The sequence below is a fragment of the Simochromis diagramma genome, unplaced genomic scaffold (assembly GCF_900408965.1).
Source record: "Simochromis diagramma unplaced genomic scaffold, fSimDia1.1 OVJJ01000413.1, whole genome shotgun sequence".
Classification (NCBI taxonomy): domain Eukaryota; kingdom Metazoa; phylum Chordata; class Actinopteri; order Cichliformes; family Cichlidae; genus Simochromis; species Simochromis diagramma.
Window position 1 is genome coordinate 3802785 of NW_024386948.1, and position 25121 is coordinate 3827905.

Consider the following 25121-nt stretch of genomic DNA (forward strand, 5'->3'; position numbering starts at 1 on the left):
GTAGGATTATCTGTGATGTCAGTCTCCAAAACTCCTGCTACATTTTCATTTTGTTCCATGGCTTTAAGCTTAGACTTCAGAATGAAGAGGAATGTTTTGTGTCTTTCTTTAAATCCCACTGGACTAGTTTCTGAAGCAGAAACAGATACCTGAAGAGATGTGGATTAGACAGAAAAACATAACATAATTACACTATCATGCATAGTGTCCACCCCATACTGCCTTCTTAGTTTATGCTTTCTGACATGAAGACTAACAAAACTAGATGCTGCATCTCTCCCAAAACACAACAAAACACAACAAAAAACAAATCAAAACAAAAACAGTAACCATAGTTGCAGCACAGATGTTATAATTTGCTATAACATTTTGACAGCTCAGCTAATGTACAGGTAAACCCTTTGAATCAAAACCTCATTCTTCATTGTGCTTTTTTTCACATGGCTCAGTCTGATGTCAGTGAGAGTGGATATGCTTGATATGGTCAAGTCAGGTGCACAGCCTACCTGCTGGGGTGCTTTTTCGCTACCTACATTTAGGGCACACTGCCCTTATAGGCAGCGAGTGCTGGTTGGTTGCAATACCTGTACCTATCCAGCTGGCTTGCTCCAGTTTCCATAGGGAGCTGTGCAGGATATTCCTCTTCTTCTGAGGGCCCACGATCAATATTTTAACAACCATAACCAGTACTGGCCACTGTTTACTCGCATGGTGCAAGTTCAGCAGTCCGTGTATTTTGTTTTAAGTGTATGTGTGCATGCGCGTTTGTGGTTTCTTGTTTTATTAAAATGTACACTTTCTCAAGACTGTGAGCCGCGAGCTTGGTGCTTGGTGTCCTTGTAGAGTTTTTCATTGACTTTTAACATGTTTTTAACTTGAGAGACAGATTTTGTTTTTAAAACAGCAAACTAAAGACACACCAGTAGCCGTCGGACCTTCAGTGGTGGGTCGCTCTTTTAACACTTAATATGACTACTTCATGTTATGGATGCACAGTGTGAGCATTCAGGTCGCATCACAGCATTGGGCCGTATGGTGTGAGTACCTGCATCATGACCTACAAACTTCTAACCTCTGCAATTCAATTGTACAGTTTGAGCAGGAGCTGAATCACACACAAAAAATGACACAGTGCATGCCAGCTTAACTCCTGTCCATTGTACAGTTTTATGTAATCCAAGACAGGTTGTGCCACAGTTAGCTTTATTGTTTTATTCTTTGTTTTATTTGACCAACACAAAGACATACGAATATTGGAGCATCCTTGAATCTCTACAATCTTTTCTGGTTTTTAAGATTTTGTATTTCCTGGGAATGGAATTCCCCTAGATAGCATTGTCATTTTATTTTTATTATAACCCCTTTTGATCGCTTTGTCACATCTGGACATTAAATTATCGAATCACCAAATAGATTTATGATTTATTACAGCTTGGATTGTTAGGTTCTTAACTTACAAATTTTAAATAAAGAGAAAATTTAACTGTTTTTCTGTCTTTCAAAAACACACAAGAGATATTTTAGCTTACTCACCTTTTAGGAGACCAGAAATTTGTCTTAACGGTTTCTAATTACAGTGATATCATGCAGTATAATTAAGCTGTTGGTTTTATTATCAAATCATTAAGATCCAATACCAGCGTCTCTTAAACGGAGAAGAATGGACTGCACGGCAAATCACTAAAATTAATAAAGATCATCCGCTGAAAGGTCCTCACAATGATCAGAATCGACTGATTTCTGTGATTTATTTATTGTAATAACGTTACTATATTCATTTGAACAAAACAGAATATGTAACAGGTCAAATTGATATCATTCAACAGATCTAGTAAACCCTTAGTTCAAAATTAATTAGGGCCCAAGCACTGAAGTGCGAAGGCCCTATTGGTTCCGAAATTAATGGCCTTTAACATGTTGAACTCATTAAATTTTGTACACGTATCAGGTCTGGTGAAAAATTACATATTTTAATAGGTTCACATATGGGCGGTGCAAAATTGCTCTAGAACACCACCTATGCATTGTTAAATGAAGTCCTACAAACACATAGTTTGAGTCACATGGATTAAATTTGGTAAACATGTGTAACATGGCGAGACAAACAAAAGTCAGTAGACCGATTGACGCAAACCCAACAGGAAGTCCACCATTTTGAATTGAAAGTGACATTTTAGTGCTAATTTTGCCATTTCCAGGCCAAACTTGTGCGAACTCCTCCTAGGGATTTGATCAGATCACCTTCATATTTGGTCAGTGTCAACTACACCGCTGAGTTTTTGTCATAGGGTGTGGACATGGCGCCACAGCAAATTTCAATCATTCACCATGAAAATGTTATTTGCTCTCCCTTCCTACATACATAATTACTGCGTTGATCGTGGCTCAAGAGTTGGGCGTTTGCCTCGCCTTGGGCAAGACACTTCACCCGTTGCCTACTGGTGGTGGCCAGAGGACCCGGTGGCGCCAGTGTCCGGCAGCCTCGCCTCTGTCAGTGCGCCCCAGGGTGGCTGTGGCTACAATGTAGCTTGCCATCACCAGTGTGTGAATGGGTGGATGACTGGTTGTGTAAAGCGCTTTGGGGTCCTTAGGGACTAGTAAAGCGCCATACAAATACAGGCCATTTACCATTTACCATTTTACATTGTTCAAGCTGGACCAAACTTCACACATGTGATAAGGCTCCCTTGCTGAACATATTTAACTGCTATATTTAACATCAGCAACAGCGCCAACTAGTGGGAACAGAAAATGTCATGTTTTACACTTTTTGGTATAGCATAGAGGTGGATGACCCAAGCCACCTTTCGTCAAAAGGCGTGACACGTTTGGAAAGATTGATATTTGTAATCAATGGTTAGAGTCCCACCCAGTGGGAAGAGAAATTAAATCTATCAGTGTGACAGCAGATCGGACTTGCTGGGTGTAGGTGTTGGGAGCAGGGGCAGATCTAGAAGGGTGGCATGGAGTGGCAAGTGCCACCCTAAAATGATCCTTTGCCACCCCAAGTGCCACCCCTGTTTTGCACATGACAGTGTTGTTTATTAAAATAAGATTGCATTAACAGTTTGAGCGTAGTTACAGTCAACATTGAATATAAATGCTAAAACTGAATATATTGCATAGTGTCCTGGATTTTGCCACCCTCATGCAACTCTAAGAAAATTTCTCTAGATCCCCCCCTGGTTGGGAGTAGCTTGACACGCCCTCTCAACACTGCTTGCAGCTTTCATTGTTTAATTGTTGTTGCATTCCATGTTTAGAGAATAAAGGCTTGTTTTCACGTTCACTTTTGCGTCTGTGTAAGTTTCGCTTCTGAGTCCTTCTGTCTTCACGGCCTCAGCCATGACAGTCCCACATCTTTGAAATGATTTTGCTAATCGTCTTTCTTAAAGACATGAGAGAAGATCATGAACCCTAAATTGTCCTCTAATTATTAGGGGTGCAACGATATTCGTATCGATATTGAACCGTTCGATACAGTGCTTTCGGTTCGGTACGCATATGTATCGAACAATACAACATTTGTAATTTATTTTATCAATTTTCCTTCTGACGATGCTGTCTGTGTTGAGCGCTCAGTGAATCTGTGTTCGACTACTCCGCCTAGGCTGCACTGTCGAGCGCAGATTCACTGAGCGCTCAACACAGACAGCATAGTCAGAAGGAAGAGCGCAGGGCAAGCTAGCGAGACAGAAGTTAAGCTCTACTTGCAACATTCAGATCTGGCGTTTGGAATTATTTTGGTTTTCATGTGACGTATGACCCTGAAGGTAAGCGAGTCATGGACTAAAGTAAAACAGTATGTTGGATGTGCCATGCAATGCTCAATTACATTGGTGTGAACTAGTGTGTTAGCGCAGTTAGCTCGTTAACGTGTTTGCCGTCTAGCCCCATGCACGGAGCGATCGGCGGTAGCTCGTTAACGGAGATTTGCCGTGTTGTGGCGTTAAGGTCATTTCAACGAGATTAACCTGAAAGCACTAGTGGGAACACAACGAATATGACTGCACATTTACGCCGACATCATCCTAGTGCAAAGACAAAAACAACAAGCATGCTACTAACTTTAGCCGAGTCATTTAGACAGCTGTTAGCACATGATTCTCCTTATGCTGCTGAGAATATAGCCCAGAAGAAGCGGATAGTATAGCTTTTATTTTGGAAAGAGCCATTTCTCTGTAATAAACTCTCTTTTCCAAAGATGAGTGATTCCTCAATCAGATACAGGGCTTGCAATATCGCTAGCCCGACGTCCCGGAGCTAGCGATTTTTTCAGTCGGGCTACCAAAATCTATCTCTTCCCTGCCCGTCGGGCTATTGTAGGAAAAATATATGTCAATGCTTTTGCATTCTTTCAGAAATGTAGCTGGGTAATTATGTCATTGGCATCGGTGAGCCACTGTCAATATGTGACATATTGAAGTCGCGTTTGAATTTGCGCTTGTTTTTTTGCTTTCACTTTGCAATCGCGTGAACTGTGTATAGAGAGCAACAGCACTGATCTGTGAGTGATGATAATTTGTGCACCAATTCCTCTGACATCGTCTTATTAATTGTTAGCTTACTATGCAAACATGACAAGTGAAATCTCCCGCAGCTTAAACATGTGAGAGGTTGATCGCGCAGAGAATCGCTGAGCTTATGTGAGTGAGTGTGTAAAAGCATTTCAGTTCTGCTGAGCCAAATAAGACAGGTCAGGGTGAAGAAGTGACAGCCAAAGAAAAGCTTACCACAAAACGGAGAAGTTATGACAAATCAGACTATAAGGCAAAAAGAAAGTGCAGCTTTATGGTTTCATGGACAAAAGAATTTCTGTGGCTGCAATATGATGAGCTAAATAACCAGGGCTGCACATAAGTGGTCCGCAGGTGCGCATTCGCTGTCAAAATAAAAAACACGCACAAGGGTTAGGGTTAAATTTAAAAACTGTACTTTTGAGTTAAAATATATATTTATAATTTTAATAAATGACAAATTAAAAATGCATGAACATTTTTTTGTATCGAAAAAATATCGAACCGTGACACCAAAGTATCGAACCGAACCGAACCGTGAATTTTGTATATCGTTGCACCCCTACTAATTATAGAATGACTCATAACAGGATTCAACAACCATTCTGCAACAGCCCCACACTATGTAACAGCGATCCCGAGCGGCGCAATCACAAACAAATCGCGCAGTACGTATAAAATACAGATTTCCCAGGCACAGTGAAGGCAGCATTTTCCCCGCATCAACCTGCTCGGTCTCAGTCCGCCAGCTGTCCGTTTGTCTTCCGCACAGGTTTGTGTCAACTCGTCCTTTTGTGTCACATCCAGAAAACTCCAGATGGGAATCTAAATGCCGGCTGTCTGGAATATTTCCCCGCGGACTAACCTGGACTGTGTGCGGACACAGAGGGAACAAGGGGGGAAAAGCGGCAGCGCTAACGGGCGGTAATGTTAATACGTTAGCCACGGCAGGTGCACCACGGCCACGACTGACAGGCTGTCAAACCGCAAAAATCACCGTTTCATCTCTTCACAAAGCTACCTTGGATACTCTGTCGAGGTAAGGGGACTTTAATGTCTGTTTGTGCCGTTTTTTGTTTTGTTTTTTAACCCCGGCATCTCGACGGGGAGCGGGAGATTAGTGTAGCCAAGTTAGCTAATTGTCGGTTTAACACTTTAACGGACAGAGGCGATCGCAGGTTTTTAAATCCGTGACACATTAAAGGCCCTCTGTTTTAATCAAGGGCTGGACGCTTTCATGGCAGCTTTCCAGGCCTGTGTGTGTGACGGGTGCGACACTGGAAACCAGTGCTGACCACTGGGAACTACGCTTTTTTTTTGTGTGTGTGTCATGTAAACAGCAGACTGATTTTGTTAAACGTGTTCAATAAACAGAGGAAGACGGGACAAGTGACTTTGCCCTGTGGTCTCGACAAGCAGGAAGTTTTACTTTCAATTCCAGGCTTTATTATGCAGCATGTACAATTAGGAGGAAGCGAAAATGATCACGTGACACTCTCAAGCGTACTTAAAACAATAACATAAATATTTAAGAACATTGCAAGTGTTTATAACACCTGCTCTCCGTGGAAGTGCTCAACTTTGTTTGTTTTGGTGGTGTTTGTTGTTGTTGTTGTTGTTGTTGTTTTATCAGTGAAAGCCAGATCTGCTCAAGTTTGCCATCACGAGAAAAGGAAAAGTTAGCACATTTTGACATTTGAGTCTCAAAGAAAAATTAATACTCGTGATTTCTTTTTTCTGACTGTAAATGACTGGCAGCACATTGAAATTATGCAAACCAGCTGCAAAAAACTGCATTTGCCTGGTTTATTTGTTATGAAAAGCATAACAAGTAAACTGTTTTTCTCTAGGCCTTGTATGTTTATTTTTGTGTTTTTAAGCTATTAATTTGACAGAATACAATTTGAAGACATTCATTAGCAATAAACTTAAACTTGTTTCTTCTGTTTTCAGCAGCCTGCAGAAAATTAAACCACACTTTAGGAAACGCGTGGAGTCCTTTTTTTCCTCCTGTTTCTTTTCCTTTTACTCTCTCCTATCCCGACCACCTCACCCTCTGTTTCCACGTCTGTCCCCCCTCATCATTGCATCTTTTTCCTATTTTGGGCCACGTCTATCTGTCTCTGGCTCATTTCCCCTGCCCTCACATCCAGTGACATGGCCTCGGCTGAGTCACCGCAGTCCAGTGTCCTTCAGGATGAGCTCACCTGTCCGGTGTGCTTGGACTTGTACCGGGACCCTCACTTGCTTCCTTGCGGGCACAACTTCTGCAAGACTTGCCTCGATCGCCTAAAGCGGCAGGCAGAGCGGAGTCACTTCCGCTGTCCAGAATGCCGTAACAGCCACCAGTGTAGCACCAACTTTCAGAAAAACTTTAAACTTGCCAATATCGCCGATGACTACCGTCACAGGCGCAGGATTCGCGCCATGCCTCCCACAGCTTTAAAATCAAGGGATCTGCCGTCGTCTTCTCTCGTGCTGCAACCTTGCAGGAATGGGATCGCTGTGCCATGTGACTACTGCCCTTCAGGCTCTGCCGAGGCACCGGCTGCCAGTGCTGCTGTGGACTGCTCTTCTGCTGCTTCTGTTTCTCAACAAGGGGGTGATAGCGAGGGAGCAGCAGCTCCTGCTGCTGCCGCTTCGATGTTTGCAGTAAAGACCTGCTTGAAATGCGAGGTGTCGATGTGCCAAGAGCATTTAAAGCCACATCTGGAACTGCCGGCATTCCGCATGCATCCTCTCACCGAGCCGATGAATGACTTCTGGAAGAGGAAGTGCCGTGATCATGATGAGATCTACAGGTAGGGAGGAGGAGGAGGAGATGGCCTTTTGACTTTTTCATGAAGAGTAGCTGAGTGCCTGTAAAATATTTATTTATTTACTAGTGAGGATGTCGCGCGCCCCCCCCCCCCCCCCCCCCAGGCTTTACTGATTTGCTCTGTTGATCAGCTTTTAGTGTTCATTTTTATCTGAGCCCTGTTATTTTTACTCCAGATACTACTGCATTGATGACAAGATATGTGTGTGCAACGCCTGTACCATAGAGGGAGGACACTCAGGACACACGATCAAGACTCTGAAAAATACAATGAAGGATTTAAAGGTACACTCTTTACCAAAATTAGAGTTTCTCCAGTCTGTAATGTTATGATGATAAAGAGGTTTTTTTTTTTTTAATGGCTAAACACTGAATATACACGCACTGGCCACTCTATTAGATACATCTGTTCAAATGCTTGTTAATGCGAACATAATCAGGCATTAACTCATTTAGGTAAGTAGAAATGTTGAAATTCTAATTGAGCATCAGAATGAGGAAGAGGGTACTTAAGTGATTTTGAATGGTTGTTGGCATCGCATGGTCTTGTCTGAGTATTTCAGAAACTGAGATTTTCCCACAGAACTGTCTGTAGGGTTTGTAGGAATGGTCTGAAAAAGACAAAATGTCCTATGAGTGGCAGTTGAGAATTTATTTAATTGTTTAAGCTGAATGAAAGAACCACAGCAGACCCGGCCACATTTTAGCGCTGTCCAGCGTATACTTTATGCCCTCAGCTGTTTCAACACTGCTTGGCTGTAGCTTTGCAGCTCCCAGTCTCACACACCACCAACAGCAACAACAACATATTGACAGGACGCACTTCTTATTTTACGCTCAATCTTGGAGTCCCTTCATGTTAAACGTGAAACCGTTTTGTGCCTTCATTCGCTTTAAACTTACTCGGCTGCTCTTGTTTGCCAGGGGGTGCTGGACAAGCAGCTGTACAGGATAGAAAGGAAGTACAGCATGGCTGAGAAAAAATTCCAGGAGCAGAAGGAGAAGGAGCGGCACAGTAAAGTAAGAGGCCTCACATTTCACTATCTAAACATAACTGATACATTTTTTTTTTTTTTCTTTTTTTTAAGTATGTTGTTGTTGTTGTTGTTGTTGTTGTTGTTGTTGTTGTGGTGTGTGTGTTTTTTTTTTTTTTTTTTTTTTTAACATTTCTTTTTTTTTTAAAACTACTATTATTTTGCACTTTTGTCTTTTCAATCCCAGTTCTGGGAGGCCTGTACCTAAACATAAATACTGACTCAGCATAAGCATGTGCCAGTACTACTTCTAGTTCTAGATGAAGCCTTTAAGAGACTTCTGTAAAGCTCATTCCTGAGGAAAGCAGGGATGATCACGCTGGTGGCTGGAATAATTATTAGTGAGGGCTGTGTGGTATCAGGACACAGGTACAGTTTTTCCAAAGCTCCTTATTTATTCAGATAAGGCTAACACAGCACCTTTTCCTTTAGCCTAAACTAGAGATGGACCGATCCGATATTCGTATCGGCATCGGTCTGATACTGACCTAAATTACTGGATCAGATATCGAAGGAAATTTAAAAAAAAAAAAAAAAAAAAAATGTAATCCATCCATTAAATATCAAAAAAGTTCCTCACAAAACTTGCAACACGGCGTAACTCTGCTCATAACCGTAGCATGTCGGAGCAGTATGCGTCATGTGATAGAGCGGCTGTGTGTTTTTGGAGCCTCGCTACCAAACTGGCATTTCATCTCTGAGGAAGTTATCCCAGAGAGAAGTAAAGCAAGTGTGTAAGTTCATCTCTTAATGTTTGTAAAGCGTTCCCGCGTTAAGCTTAACAACTGATATATGGAGCGACTGCCTCTCTCTCCCTCTCTCTCTTGCTGCTACTTCAATCATGAAACTGATTAATGATCAGCTTTTCTGTCGTGACTCCCGTCTCTTGTTTGTTTTTCGCCCACTTCGCGCCAGAAAGAGGAAACCAGCGGCTGAACAACAGCAGCATGTTTAAGCTTGATAAGCTGTTGTTAGAATGTATTTAATATTACTTTCTACACCAGGATCTTTTCTACGTAGCTGACGGCTTGGTAACTGTGCAGGGGCGGATCTAGCAAAGTTTAGCCAGGGGGGCCGATAGGGCATGAACAGGGAAAAGGGGGCACAAAGACATACTTTTCTTTCTTATTCTCATTTAAAATGTCTCGCTTTTAATAAATAATTATCTGAATCTTACACCCAAAGTTTTAATCTGGTGTAAAATGTATAGAAGTCCATTACTGTATATAGTAACTATTAAGTCTAATATATATACCCTAGTAAGCTATAGTACTTTTTCCTTTGGGAAGATACCATCTGTGCAGTCTGCAGTTCTGTTGAAGAAAAATGTTGAATCTATTTAATTATTGTGGAAAAGCAATTGATTTCTGTGCATTTTTTTTTTCTTTTTTTTTTTTTTTTTCACCCTGCATCAAATTAAAGTTGATTACATCAATTAAGCATCATGAGGTGGAGGGTGGTTCCCTTTTTTGTTTTGTTTTTTTGCTGGGAGTTTTAGAACCCTATTAGTTAGGTTGCTTAATATTTCCGCTAAGTACTCTGTAAAATACCAGAATAGGGAGGATGGTGTAGGTTTAAGTTTATTAGATTGATCAGTTTTTGCTGAACTATGAAATAATTTGGGTGCAGTGTATTTTTTGCATACAGGTATAACACAATAGCTTTAGTGTTTTTGTTTTAAACTTTAGTATGAACTTATACAAAATGCAGCAAGATATTAAAAAAAAAAAAACAAAAAAAAAAACAAAACAGTTCTATTGATTAAAAAATACTATATCGGCTTCATATGGGTATCGGCAGATATCCAAATTTATGATATCGGTATCAGACATAAAAAAAGTGGTATCGTGCCATCTCTAGTCTAAACCACACCAAAGTTTTATGAATGTAAGGCCTCAGTCATCCCAAAACTAGATAAAGTCCACCCAGGCCTCTGAAGGTGCAGATTGACGCCTGTAGCGGTGCTGGGTCATCATGTTCTAAGAAGCTCTGCTGCATGTTACCTTAGAGTTAAATGGAGCCAGAGACCTCTAAACAGAAGAAACTGTTACAGCTCACAGGATGTTCATGAAAACCACTTTGAAGTTTCTGCAGTTTCATTTGTTTTAGTGTTTTGTATATTCCATGCAGTGATTGGAGGGGAACCTTTTCAGCACCATGGAGAGCAATCTGGAGACTTTTTCAACATTCATGCCCATGATGACTGTATAACCACAACTGTACAGTACTGTGGCAAGAGGCTCAGCCACTGTCAGTTCTCCTCTGCATAGAACAGCTTGTTCAGCTTTGTAAACAGGGCGCTCAGGGCACGCGCTTTTTAAAAGTCCTTCTCACTGTGTACGTCCTCCTTGTATGACTTCCCCTTCTGCTCTTGCCTCACCTGATACTGCGCTCTGAATCAACCAGCTCCACCTTTCCCATCAGCAGTCAGGCAAAGAGCACAGCCCAGCACCACCACTGTTTAACAATTTACTAACACAAAATTTGAATCCTAAAAAAGAAGTAATATGGCCAAAGTTGAGAACTTGAATGGGTTTTAAAAAAAAAAAAAAAAAAAAAAAAAAAAAATTATAATTATAAATAAGCTTAATATGGTAAGGAGTATAATAAGGAGGGTTTTTTGTTTCTTTTCTTCTGCTCCCTTAATCACTTAGGCTTGCTGATTGATTTGTTTTTAGTACCCAGGATGTCTTTGCTATGGGCACTTGTTTCTGCTTCAAAAAAACCAAGTCAGGCAATGCTCTGACTCAGGCTTGAGTAACTCTAAATTTCAAGATGCCTAAATAAAACTTCTGAGTTATTAATTTGAAATTTTAACATTGTAACACAAAATTTGGATTTACAGATCCTGGAAAAAAAAATCTGTGGCAGAAATGAGCTTCCATACCTTCCCGACGCAACCCCAAAGGGGACGGTCTCATCTGGTTAGGTTAGGTGAATGTGTAAAGCACTAGACCATTTACACATCACTTATTCATGTTGAGTAAATTAAATTCTTGCACTTTTGCACCATCGTCCAGCTGATTGACTTTTTCTTCTTTCCGTCGCTTCCCTCGTTAGAAGTTTATGGACGACACCGAGCTGTGCTTGACCCGACTGGGAGACGAGATGAAGACCAAAGCGCAGAGCTTCATCGGCAGATTGCGAGACTGTGCACGCGCTCACTGTGACATCAACAGCCCGACCATTCAGATGAACATCATCAAGATCACCAAGGACCAGGCGCGCTTACAGGAAGTCCGCTGCGGCATCGAAGGTCTCATGCTCGAGAGCGACCCTTTCCGCTTCATCGAGGTGAGACTCTAACGCGTCACTGTCAAACTGCGGCCGTGATTTTTACTCTTAAAGTACGGAACATTTTCTTATGACATTATTGAACTGATCCAAAAGAAAGTTTATCCTGCTGAAGTTAAAAGCTGTAAAAATACCAACAAAATGCTGTCATCAAACTCTCAGACTATCCTGCTAGGATGATGTAAATGTGATGGTTTATATTCCAGGGCTGCCCACCAAAGTACAATCTATGTGTGGAGAAACACATAGATTTGTTTTAATAATTGATTTATTTGTGTTGATGTCTGTTTTGTCTTTTTCAGGCATACAGGACAAAAGGAAAATAGTAAGTTTTTTTTTTAAATACATCTCAATGGTGCCAGGTTCTTAACTACAGAGCGACTTGAACAGGTTGCTTGAAATGTTTGGGAGATTTTGGTCCATGTTGACATGACGGTATCACACAGTGGCTGCAGATTTGCCGGCTTTACATGCATGATGTGAATCTCCAGTTCCACCACGTCCCAACGTTGCTCTATTAGATTGAGATCTGCTGACTGTGGAGATTGTTGGAGGACAGTGAGTTCACTGTCATGTTCAAGAAACCAGATTGAGATGATTCAACCTTTGTGACATGTATGTTGCTGCCATGTGATTGGCTAATTAGATATTTGCATTCAGCAATTCAACAGGTGTACCTAACAAAGTGGCCACTGTGTGTGCGTATATCACAAAAAACCATTAGAAGCATGATATTTAAGGAGTTTTTACCAGCACATATTGTAGTTTTACTTAAACTGATTATTATAGACTGACTGAAGTGCTTAGTTATGTGTCAGCATGGTTGCAAACAATTAGCGATTTAAGACGTGTATACATGGATGAAGGAAGCAAACTGTCACTTCTTTTGTCTTTGTGCACTTTAGTTACCGCAGGCAGCTAAGGAAAACCATGTTTTACCCAGAGTATGTCGACATGGAGACGGAGGGTGTGGGAATGACGATGGAAGAGGAAATGAGAAAATTTCTGGAAGATGAGCTCCGGCCTCACATTAGCGATGCTATCAATTCCCTGTGTAAGAAATATTCAGTCATTTGCTGACACTCGTCACTGTGTCTGAAACGGCTTCACAAGCCTCTAACCCGAAAACATCTGGCAGCGTAACGATTTGTGCTGTTTCAGCTCTGCTCAAACTTCTGTTTCGTTTTCTCCATCAGGCTACATTTCTGATCCTGAGGAGGAGCAGGACGAGAATGAGGAAGAGGCTCCGGACGAGGAGGAGGACGATGAAGATGAAGACGACCTAGATGACAGCAGCGAAGAGGAAATGAGAAGCGAGGGGGAGGAGGAGGAAGACGATGAGGAGGAAGATGGGGTGGGACCGCATGATGATGATGATTATAGCCCGGAGGAGGAGGAGGAGGAGGATGTTGAAGAGGAAGAAGAAGAAGAGGATGGGGATGAGGAGGAGGATGACGAAGAAAGAGGAGTTTAATAGCATTATTTTCCACGTAATGAAGCACTTTGAAGTTGATCCTCGACTGTGGACGAGTGCACAGTCACATGACAAATCGCTCGTCTTCATGTTCGCAGAATGTGAAGATTAAGACTCAAGAAGCCCCACAATTTGCCTCCAACCCTCACACAGCATTCAGACACATGCCGGGCAGCGAAAGCCTCCAGTTCAGCTGGACTTGAAACAAATCAAGGGCTGAGAATGTGCTGAAGTGACTCTCACCCTAAACATGTGTCGCACACTGGCAAACCTAATTCAGGTGCTTTCCTTTAGAATCATTCGCTGGACATGAATGTGAATGTATAACGGCTCAGTTTGGGGAAACCTTTGCACGTCTGTGACACCAGATTTTCGAGCACTTTGCCAAAAAGATTTTTTAGAAAGTGAGAATTTACTCTTTCACCTTGTTAGCTAGATTTGCTCTAGCTTGATTCAAGAACTTTCTGCAAAACGTTTGATACAACAATAGCTCCAAAGAAAGCCCTTCGATCAGAACTTCTGCTGAAGGCTCTGAGAAATCTGCTGGAACAGAACCTGTGTATGAGCTTGTGATTGTTTCAGCATTGTAAGCCAAAGAGAAAAGGTTGTGAGTGAGAGTGTGTGTGCATGCATACTTTAGGAGATGTTTGTCTGCTTGGCATGATGTTTAAAGAAATGTGCTAACAGAAGTTTACTGCAGAATGACGTTTTGCTTTTTGTGCTTTAAAAGCAGTTAATGCATTTACAAACATGTAAAAACAAAAATAATTGTTCCTATGCACAGTTCATACATTCTTCTTAAAATACCAGTTTTAGGTGATGTGTACTTTCGCACTTTACTACTGTTAAGGCTGTGGTACACCTGAAACCTTTGAATGTCGACAGCTGAGTTCCATTTTGATAAAATTATTTGAGGGGCCAAACTTCAGGAATTGTAAAAATTAAAAATAATAATAAAAAGCCTGGTGAATGTGCACGGTTGTCACGGTGTTGTTTATGTTGCTGGAGAAATGTGACGTAAGAGTTTGTATTTTTGCTTTGTGTACAGGAAACGCATTACTGCAGTTTGATTAGGACATTTAAAGCTAACAGGCTGAAGACTTTAAACACAGGAAAATGGGCAAGAAAGAAAAGAAAACAAATGTCACATATCCCTAGCATCCTCCTTTTCTGTCACACCAACCTTCTGTTTGTACTCCTCCATTACATCCATGAACCTCATCTGTGCTCTTCCTTTTTGCCTGGCAGCACCACCTTAAACATCTTTAGCTGTCCCTCCAAAACCCACATTACTTTTCTGGTCATTCCCAGTGAAAATCTTAGCATCTCCAGCTCAGTCGCCATCTCTAAACCGCACATCTAACATCTTGTAAACCTTCCCTTTCAGTCTAGCTGCTATTCTTTCACTCAGATACTCTTCTCCACCCACTCTTCCCTGCCTGCACTGTCTTGTTCACCTCTTTGTTAACTGTCTGTTGCTTTGGTTGGCCATAGGTATTTAAATTCAGTCTCCATTGCTACCTCTCTCTCTTCCACCTGCTCTCACTACACGTCACAACATCATATGCAAACATAGTCCACAGACACCCCAGCCTGACCTCATCGGTCCATCACTGCAGACTAATAATAATAAAATCTTAGTTTAGGCCTTTAGTAAGTGGGATAGTTTAGAGACAGCTTTCAGTACAGGAGTAGCCCGTTCAACCACGCAAGCCATGGGGCCCCAATATATTTCACTACACTGTAGAGGAGAAGCAACCACCTCCTCTAGTATTTAAACTGTTGTGTATTATTGGCCTATAACATGTCAAGCTCATTCTGAGCCAGAAAGAAAATTCTTGTCACAAAGTGACTTTTGCATATCCATATTTATCTGGGTGAAAGTGTCACTGACATCAAAAGTCTCTTCTTCACGAGAGGTGGAGCCAAGAGGGAAGCATGGATTGTGTTAGCATGAATCACAGTTCTACAAATACATTTTAACTGCCCCAAGGGAGTGCATTTTAATGCAGAGGACAGAGCAGCAGTGCCAGATCTAGAAAACTTTACATCATGAGGGTGTAAAAGAGGGGCAAGATGTCCAGAATGGGAAGAATGTGAAAATCCCTTATGGAGTCAACAAAATATCCACTAAAATAAAACATTTATTGTATCATTATATATTCAAAGAAAATAAACGTTTTGGAAAAACAAGCAATTAAGACAGCTGAATAAATATCAAGAAGAATATATAGAATATAAAAAAACAACATCAAGACGAGTACGAGTTGAAGTGCTTGAAAGTAGTGCAATGGTCTTAGTTTATACTTTTAAAACAGGCCAGTTCTTTATTCTACATATAGCCCCTTTGTAAATCATGTTGTCTACAGGTTATTTGCCAATATAAGAAACTATATTAGGCATAAAAAACACAGAACATACAGAAACATCTGTAATCACGTTTTGCCACGACACCCGGAACGGTTGTACTCCCGTGTTTAACCGACGGACAAAAAACAGCACGGACTTCCGGCGTCTACACCAGTGCGTGTGTTATTGCATGTTATTCATCCTAAGCAGATGTAGTTCTGTGAGGAGTTTCGTCTGAGCATATCTGACATTAAATATCGACAGAGAGAGGCGCAGTGATGAATCCTGTCTTCCGGAAGGTGACGTCCCGCTTATTTGTTTTTTCTCTGCTACAGGTTTGCTGACTTCACAGAGGTCACAGCTGTGCTGGAGCTAAGTTAGCTTCCTGTCAGCCAGCCCCGTGTTTGTGTCGTTGTTGTCTTTTCTGGCTCCTGTAGAGGTAACTGGAAAAACAGAGGATGTTGTAGATTGAGCTGCCAGGCAAGGAGGAAAAGAGGAAGACCGCAATGGGTGTTTATGGTTATACTGAAGGAGGATATACAAATACTGCTGTGCTTCACAATTGCCGGGATACACTGTTAAATTTAAATGAGTGTGATAAATAGTGGATTTGACAGGTGATGTTGTCTCCAGGTGCAGGCGTCTGTCGCACAGCAGGCGCTCCTGCTGAATAAAGCGCTGACACCTTGCCGGTAAGTCTTTGCCTTGCTTTTTCGGTTGCCCCAGTTGTAGACATTATATGTTTAATTTAATTAAGCATTTAGGTTAAATTTGTCAGTTTTTAAAACAGATTGAAGCACAGACATTTACAACAAGTCTCAATTGTTAGACGGTAGAATTTGTTTTATGTTTCTAAACACATCGCGGTGAGATGATTTCTCTCCTTCTGATACTATTTATGATTAATCTGTGTTCTGTAATCTTTAAAGGGCTGCACCGTCCATCCAGCATCCTGTTTGGTGTAAGTATTTGTTTCCTGTGTATGCAAACTCAATGCAAACTGCTCGTGGTGCTGCAGAATATTTAAAGTCTTGTTTGTTCTCTTCTTAGGCACACACTCTGTAAATGAACGACAGTACAAGGGCATGCCAACCCACGGCATTGGGAGGTGGAAATATCTGTTACCTAAGCAAGCGGTAAGACTCCAAGTGGAGAATATATTGATTGGCTACCTGCTAAATCCAGAATTGAAAATAAAAACATTCTCCTCACACACACAGTTTTGAATAATCACGCCCATTTCATCTTAAAGACCTCATACCACCAGAGTGTCCTCACAGAACTCTTCAGTGTCAGACTGCTGGCTTACTTGTGGTTCCCAGAGTGAATTTTAAATTGTTTGCAGGATAGAGTTAACTGAAGACACTGTCTGGCCCTTTGCTGTTTTGTTGCTTTTTAGCCGAGGAAAAAGAAGGACAAGCACCAGATGAAACGGGATCATGTCTGCGACAGATACAGCGTACGGCACTCTGAATGTGAACGTGTCAGGATATGACATGACTGTCGTGGAACATTACTCCCAGTACATCCATAACTTCTGCAACCGGCTTGGCATCAAAGTAGCTGACAGGTGAGGATGTTTGGATGGCAGGTCTGAGGTTTCTGATCACTGCAGGTCAGCAGGTAACATTTAACTGAGTCACTTAAGGAGCTGAGATGCAAACCATGTCAAGTTCAATAGGAACATTTCCATTTTCTGCTATAACTGCCCCCTGTTCATTAAGATTAGATGTTTGAAGTTAAACTGTTTTTATTCTTTTCCATATACGAACAACATTAAATATGATTTGGTTTATTTTATTGGTAGACCGGGTATCAAAGGTCCCCGTCTTCTCTCTTATGTGTGGGTAATTAACAATTCACTCAGCCGATAGAAGCATAGTTAGGATGAACTGCAGGTTTGTATAAGTTGTTTTTCCCTGTAAAGGATGGAATAAAAATTATTTAGATATGCGTTTCACATGAAGGGACTGACACAGTTAAACTGTTAAAGCAACAGTAAGGATGGTAGATGATCAAGTTTTAAACCTTGATATATCAGACTTTGGTCACTAGATGGCAGCAGAGTTCCTCTGCATCTGCCAAATATATTACAGTGAGTTGTTTTGTTTTTCTTTGTAGTAGACTTAAGTAGTAGACTTAAGCTTTAATGCTCTTTAATGCTTCCCACGTACAGCTATGCTTTACCAAGAAAGAGCACAGAGGTCATGCTGATGCAGGAGCAAGGCACCAAGACGTACGTAGATGCTGTCCTCAAGACTCACCACCGAGTCGTTCAGGTAAGACCTGGCTTGTTGTGTTTTTTGTGGTTTTGTTTGTGCTCAAACTGCAGGTGGTTTTAAAGACCTAACTGCTAACGGTGTTATTACTTTTTGTCCAGCTGAGCACTCTGAACGCCGCGCTGTGTCCCGTCTTCATGGATGTCCTCTTAAAGAATCAACCAGAGGGAGTTCAGCTCTCTGTGACGGAGGTGAGTAAGCTGTTGCATGTTCATTTTTTAGTCCATAACTGTTGGAGAACATTAGAAGTGCTCACTATAACCAACCAAACTCCATCTTACTCTTAAAAGCAATGTGCATGTGTAGTTTTTGGTCATATCATAATTTTTACTACTAATCCACTTCTCTCCCTCTGAACCTCCCAGCACACCGAAGCTGATTTCCAAGCACGGTTCAAGGCGCGTCCAGAGCTGGAGGGGCTCATCGCTCAGATGAACCAATAACTTTCCACCTCATTATGTACAAGTATCAGTTTGATCTAATTTATTACCCATCATTCCTCAGTAGCATCCTGTATAAATGGATTATCTGAAATGGAAAAAAACTGTGCACATTAGTCTCATTTTGTGACCTTTGGGAAATAAAACCACGCTCATTTTTCCATCTTAAAATATTTTCATATTTTATTTTTCTGGTTCTTCTGCTTCATGTAAAACTTTTGTTCACTTTAATACACATCATGTCACTGTACTTTTTTAACCTTTGGACACAAAATGTAGTATTTTAATTTCTGTGACTAAAGTTAGAATTGTAGCAATCAGGTATTTTTTTAATTTAAATATAAAAGTTCAGAATATTTTATTTGCCTGTATTCTGAGTAAACATTAACATCTGTATCCCATGTTGTAGAAAAACATAAAAGAAATTAAATTACACAGATAAAAACAAGATAAACAATTAAAAAAAAATAAAGGAAGGTTTTTTTTAAACAAGACAAAAATATATATTTGGTTGAGTTAAATAAAAAAAACTTTTAAAATGTGGTTCATATTTTTACATTCCCTAAACAATACATTGAGATCCCTCAAGCTCATATATGAGAAACCTCAGAGACTTGATCCCTTGGACTTCATAGAGCTCATCTTTGAATAATCTCTCATTCGGCTCATTTAAATTTCTCACAGCATCAAATTTCTCATTGGAGATCAGATCTTTTTCCTGGAGTTTGTCTTGAACGGCTGCTGCCTCGCTCACTGTCCATCAGAGCCGTTGAATGGCGATCCATGAAATGCTGTCCAGAAAAATAAAAAGCAAATGTAAAACATAATAAGATACAGTAATGCTCTACATTATAGTCATGAAAAAAGAAGCTGTTTTCAGTTATAAGGTTTTACATATCAGCACCTAATGAAAATCTCCTGGTCTTTACAAGACTGTAAAATTACTGAAACTTTAGATGAACAGCAACATGATGTCATTATTTAGTGAAAATTAAACTTAAAAATAACTAAGCACACTGCTCCCTGTGCAAGTAACAGCCAGGTGCTGATACAGAAATGCACTTGATTATTGATAATCAGCATCTCTACGAAAGCAGTCGTTCAGTAGTTCCCTAGTCTGGAGCATTCAGGTGTGTGTTAACACAATTCCAAATAGGAAAGCAATAATAATTTTTAAAAAGAAATTGCTGATGTTCTTCAGTCTGGGAAGAAAGATCATTCGCAAACAGAAAACATTCAAGACAGCTTCCAGTCAACACAGGAGTCACTATCCCAGTAAATTCATCCCAGTATCAGACCATGCCCTGCTCAGAGAAACTGCAAGAAACCCAAGAGCTACATCTGAGACTCTGCAGGCCTCAGCATGTTGAGGTTAATGAGAGTACAATTAGAAAAAGACTGAACAAGTTTTGAACAGGCTTTTTTTGGAAAGAGGGAAAATATCTTCTATCTAAAAAGAACAGCAGTAATGCTGCATGTGGGGGGAAAAAAGCAATATATTTTGGATAGGTGAGACCTAAGTAGGCATGTTTGAACAAATACACAGCATTACATTTGGAGAAAACCAAACAGCATATCAGCACAAACACCTCAAACCAACTGTCGAGCACGGCGGTGGAAGGTGATGGTTTGGGCTTTGTTTTTATAAGCGACGGGATCAAACTGGAAATCGTGCAAAGAGACAGTGATCCAGACCAAAGCGAGAAACTTTACAGCCAATGGGTGAAAAAGAAAGACTGCTTTTTGTTTCTCTCAGGTTTGTTTTTAGGTTGTTTCGGAACCCAGTTTTCTTTTTAAATTATGTCTTGATAAGCAAAACATAAGATTTGAAAAAGGAATTTACTTTATAACATAATCATGGATTAAAGCGAACCTCTTACCCTGTTCTTGGTGAATACTTGTGCTTAATAGTTCATCTGGAATAAAAGGGTTCAAGCTGGTCAAATACTGGCCCTGGTCTAATACTTTAGATGAGCTGCGTTAGGGCAAATATGCATAAGCACTAACCTGTTCCGATAGTGCACGTCCACACGGTGTCCTTTTCCTTTCCTCCTCCTGCGCTCAACTTCAAGTTTCAGTTTCAAGTTTCCGAAGTCGCTTTTTTCATTTCCAATGACCACCTCAAAGAAATTCGTGTCGCTCCACTCCAACATGAACTGCTGTTTCTGCAGAGAAAACATTTTATGGAAAGTTGAGGATTCTTGTCTGTTCTATGTTATGGTGCAATGAACAGAAGTGCAGCTTAGTCCAAACCTCAGGGCGAGATTTGTGCTGTGTCCCAGTCTGTTGAGAGGTAGAAATAACTCTCCAGCTGTACAGGCCTCAACCGGACTGTGTCTTCTTTCGGATTTTTCTGACTCCGTCAGATTCTCCTTCTTCTCCACTCCTGAAACATTGAAACATGGACCATTCTCCACAACAAGTAATGGTTTGGAAATCTTGGGAATCGTGTTCACATCTATTCATGTCTTTAATGAACATATGTGTTTGTGTTTATATCAAGATGAGAACATTGATTTGCACTACTGCAATCCATGTAAGTGAAAAGGGAAAATGGCAAGAAAACACAAGTAACAACTACAAAGTTAAAAAAAAGCTCGAAGCTGTTCAAAAAACAGCTTTTGAAAGAATGATTAAATTACATTAGCATAAAGATGGCTGTAAGTTCTTAACTTTTAATGCAGTTTTCTCTGCCTGAAAGTCAGTAATGTTGTCAGTTGGGTTGTCAAAACATTTAGAGACCAAACTCTATTAATTTGCTGCCTTGTAGTGTCACTGTGTTTTTGTATTTATCAATGAGAGCATTTTATTTCTCTGTGTTATTATATATCACCTTGATGATATTTTTCCTCACTTCTACTTATATTGTTGCTCCAGTATGTGGCATTGTATTACCTGTTGTATTAGAGGATCATGTGGGACCAGGTAAACGTGCAGAGTGAGGCCAGATGTGATTTGCATGTATATCAAGACATCAGCAAAAACTTTTAAATAGGCCCAGTTTTCTTAGGATCATGGCTCCTCTTAGAGAGAACTCCGGCTTGTTAACTTCACCATGGGATGATGTCATTTCAGACACTTGCTCCAAATAAACCTTCCACTGCTGTCCACATGCAGAACTCGAAATATGTCTGACATCGCTGCATTTCACCTGCAAAGCACAAAACAGTCATGTGTGCATAAAATATCTTATTACTGTACTAAAACAATCATCTGCGTTTTACGGACTGCCTCACCTGTACAGATCCAGTGCGGCAGACTGACTTCCTCTAGCTTCCCATCTTTGACTTTGATGTCCATTAGGGGTCTGCTGGTAGTATTCCATGCATACAGGTCTCCTCTATGCATCGCTCCATGAACTAAACTGGTATCTGAAGCTGACGGTTCCTTACAAACCCACCGCAAGGCAGACTCGCTGCATTCATATTTGCCACTTCAGACTGCAGGCTGAATTGAATAGACAAGACAAATGCTCTGTTATGCTCTGTTCACATGCACAAACAGAAATAGCACAATGCAAATAGTACAAAGTGGTACTTTAAACCCAAACCACTTCATTGTGTGTCTTGTAATTAGTGATAACCTTCACCTGTAAGTATGAACCTTGTCCATTATCTGGACTTCAGGTTTCAGCTTCGTCCACGGACTGGAGTCCTGTTGTACAAGATATTTTTACATTGTCATGGTCATTGAAATTGCAAAATCTTTACAATTATTGTAAGATGCAATAAATGAGTAGAAAAAATCCACAGAAACAGAGACTTACCATTTCATTGCCAAAAGCTTTCAGAAGTCTCTCAGAAGGTTCTTCTTAAAGCAAAGTTAACGTTTAAAGAGCTAGCTCACAAAATTCAATAATTCTAGCACAATTTTAACGTTATTTTAACTTGTGCGAGATTTCTATATGATATAAGTACATAAAAACATGCTTTTTAATCTTAGCATCTTTAAAGCAGAAAAATGGAGGAAACACCATTTGGTCATGTAAAATTATCAACCTAGCTATTAAAACAACTATTGTCATTATAACATGAAAAATTTTATATACTCAAAGAGGGAAAGGATTTTAATAGTTTCATTTTCTTACCCTCAGTTCTTCTGTGAACGTTGTAAGCAACAGGACCACTGATTGTAAATCCAAGATAAAAGAACACATGGCCTGAGTTCCAGAGGCTGTCTTTTCGGTTGGCATCTAACTTGATCTCTGTGCCGCCAAATGTTGCATACAGCCTGTAATTTCTCACCACCCCTTTAACCCTGAGAAGTTTGTCTTTGACTGTTGGATTTCTGAAAACAATCGTTGTTCCTCCAGTTTGTTTTTGGGTCTTCCAGTGCATCTTGGGTCCACAAGATTTCAAGGTTGCGTCTGTGAACAAGTCTGTTCAGACCCTGACCCGGTCCAAGAAAAAATATGGGTCGAAGGTACCTTGACTGAAAGAGTGACTTATATTCTTGTTCATAGGAATGCAGAATATTTTGGATTAAATGAGGGAGGTCAAAGGCCAATTTGTCTTCACCATGTAGGCCAACACAACAGCAGAGCTAACATGTGAAACTCGGGGTGCATCTCAGGAGCCAATGGCATTTTCTCTGTAAAGCTGCTTTGGTAGTCGGAGCTGGACGGAGGTTCTTTCAGATTTATCAGCATGATATTGGCCAGAACGTAGTTGAGTAAGGCATGTGTAGCAGAATGTTTGTGTTGACAGATTTCTCTCCACCATACAGCAATGTCCTTGGTGTCTGATCTAGTGCATCTTTCAAGACATGAAAGTACTCCCGGAGAAGTGACAGCCAGTTTTTGTTTAAGTTTGTGGAAGGCTTTCTGGAGTTGATCATTTGGTTCTGCGTCTCCAACATACTTTTTTGTAGCATTCTATTGTCTTTCTGGAAATGTAGGTTGGATCTTCTTTCTTTACAACAGAATATGAATAAGTTAAAAAGTGTTCGAAAAATTCAGATCTTTTCTCAACCAAATCTCTGAGGCTGTTTATTAGCTCCTTAAACCTGAAAAGTTTCTCATCTCCGAGGGATTTCAGGACAGAGCCCAGAGACACAGTCTTTGTGAGAACTTGCTTCCAAAGTTCATCATGTCTGATAAGATGGTCATACAACAGGGTGCAAACTTCTAGATAACCAAACAGCCCTCTGGTGTTTAAAGCACGCAAGACTTTTTTATTGCCATCTCCTTGTTTGCCTTTCATGTGTTCATTCTCAGCAAGTCGTTCCTCATCTTCAAAAGCTTCCATGCCTTTTTGGGCAAGCTGTAACATTTCTCTTGGCTTGGCAGAAACTTTAATTTCTAGGGGATCTTATGGACTTGGCCTAGTGTATCTGCAACATATGAACTCCAGGTGCTCTCTGCTTTGCTTTTTTGCCCAAATTTCTGCATCATGTAGTCTTCTATTTCTATAAATATAAACGAGCAAGAGTTTGTGGAAAAAGTGGGTTGTCATCAAATTTCTTTGAGGCCACCTTCAAGACTGACAGACTCTGACTTTTGCCTTTCTTTTTGTCATCATCTTCTGTCTTTGTAATATCTTGAATCAGTCTGGAAAACTTTTCTTTCTTCTCATTAATGACACCAGTTGGGTCCTCTATTATTTTAATTTCTCTTTTGGTTAGCATGTCTTTGATAAACCCAAGCAAACATGGAGGAACATAACTTTTGCAAAAAACTGTTCAAGAAGTGTCTTGTTGTGTCACTTCTGGTCACACCTGCATCACCCAACAGTTCAGTACAACACTGAGCTATCATATTGTGAGCCATGCAAACCTTTTTTTCAGATCTTTCACCTTGTTGGAAGGTGACGATCAGATGACTGAAAGGCTGCATTTGATCCTCCAGTGAAAGTCATCTTCATCTTCATGTCTGAGGAAGTCCAGGCACTGAGACTCCAGGAGATATGAACCTGGTACATAGGCGTTCAGCAGACACAGGAAGGCAGCAAGCTGCATCTTCAGTGGCTTATTTGTTCTTCTGATATGTTCTAATGTAGCACATGCGTTCCTGATGTAGGCTTGAGAGAAATTAGACTGCAGAATGTTAAAACCATGAAACTGCTTGCACCGATCACCAAATCTTCTGCCAAGCTCTTCTTTTTCATATCAAAGTCTGCTTGCTCTCTGTCTGAGAGAGATTTTTTGAGAATAATAGATTTTCTCATTTTCCTCTTGAACTTTTGTTTCAGTTCATAAGAACGCGCCTTTTGGTGGATAATCCCGTCACTGCTTCTCACACAGTTCAGTAAAATTACCACAGGCAAATCAATTTCTATATCCTGTTCAGCAATCTCTTCCATAATCCTGTCCTGGAGGATGTCCAATATGAACTCATCATTTAGTAACAACAGTACCGTTTTCTGGTGGCCATGGCTACCTGCTGTAAAAAGGCTGACCACATCTTGCGCAACTTTTGTGATATCTAATGTTGAGCCTGTCAAAACAGCACATCTGAAGGTTTTCCTCAAGTCCCACAGCACCTGCATAGCCAGTGTGGTTCCCCCACATCCTTGTTGATGAAACAGTTTAATTGTTGATGTCCCAGGGCCTTTTCTTCTCAGGTGAATTTGTTCTTTAAGGGTTTCATATCCATCTCGTTTGATAAAAGGAGTTGCATGCTGACACTGCTTGTTCACTGATATAGAAGTTTAACCAGTTCGGTGGGGCCCCTCTGTAAAAGTTTTCCTCCACTTGCTCAGCGTGTTGAGGTTCAAAACTCTCCTTCAAACTGTCTGGTGTAGAGGACATCCAAAATGAGAAGGAATCACTGATTTTACTCGTTACATGTATTTCTCCACCTTCAGCAGTGGGCCGAGCGATTCACTTCATTCATCTCGTCATGTTTAATTTTAGTTTTTTTCATCCTCCTCCATCCATCCAGCCAGCCAGCCATCCATTTTCTTCTGCTTGTCCGGGG

General features: G+C 40.7%; 3 protein-coding genes across 4 annotated transcripts in view; all 3 read left to right on the forward strand.

The window, feature by feature from the left end:
• Nucleotides 1-25121, forward strand: part of LOC120737557 (macrophage mannose receptor 1-like) — a 91561-nt gene that overhangs the window by 61666 nt on the left and 4774 nt on the right. The gene's annotated exons all lie outside the window — the stretch shown is intronic.
• On the forward strand, nucleotides 5204-14111 carry LOC120737555 (E3 ubiquitin/ISG15 ligase TRIM25-like). Of its 2 annotated transcripts, none has more exons than XM_040038341.1 (8): nucleotides 5204-5556; nucleotides 6471-7318; nucleotides 7512-7620; nucleotides 8260-8355; nucleotides 11430-11663; nucleotides 11966-11988; nucleotides 12569-12717; nucleotides 12860-14111. In XM_040038341.1, the coding sequence occupies exons 2-8, from the start codon at nucleotides 6675-6677 to the stop codon at nucleotides 13135-13137; spliced, it is 1533 nt and encodes a 510-aa protein (XP_039894275.1). In that variant the 5' UTR covers nucleotides 5204-5556; nucleotides 6471-6674; the 3' UTR covers nucleotides 13138-14111. The 2 variants fall into 2 exon arrangements, with proteins under 2 accessions (XP_039894275.1, XP_039894276.1); XM_040038342.1 differs by having other exon boundaries at nucleotides 6474-7318.
• Nucleotides 15616-18378, forward strand: LOC120737558 (39S ribosomal protein L48, mitochondrial-like). Its single transcript, XM_040038347.1, is given in 9 exon segments — nucleotides 15616-15785; nucleotides 16120-16178; nucleotides 16416-16447; nucleotides 16537-16622; nucleotides 16886-16918; nucleotides 16920-17056; nucleotides 17663-17765; nucleotides 17867-17956; nucleotides 18131-18378. Coding segments are annotated over 9 exon segments (639 nt in total). The 5' UTR covers nucleotides 15616-15764; the 3' UTR covers nucleotides 18209-18378.

What these genes read in the sequence shown, in the direction of transcription:
- LOC120737555 (XM_040038341.1), top strand. Translation starts at nt 6,675, where the DNA reads ATGGCCTCGGCTGAGTCACCGCAGTCCAGTGTCCTTCAGGATGAGCTC. An exon ending in ACCCTTTCCGCTTCATCGAG is followed by an intron (nt 11,664 to 11,965) that starts GTGAGACTCTAA and finishes TGTCTTTTTCAG; the next exon opens with GCATACAGGACAAAAGGAAA. An exon ending in CGATGCTATCAATTCCCTGT is followed by an intron (nt 12,718 to 12,859) that starts GTAAGAAATATT and finishes TTTCTCCATCAG; the next exon opens with GCTACATTTCTGATCCTGAG.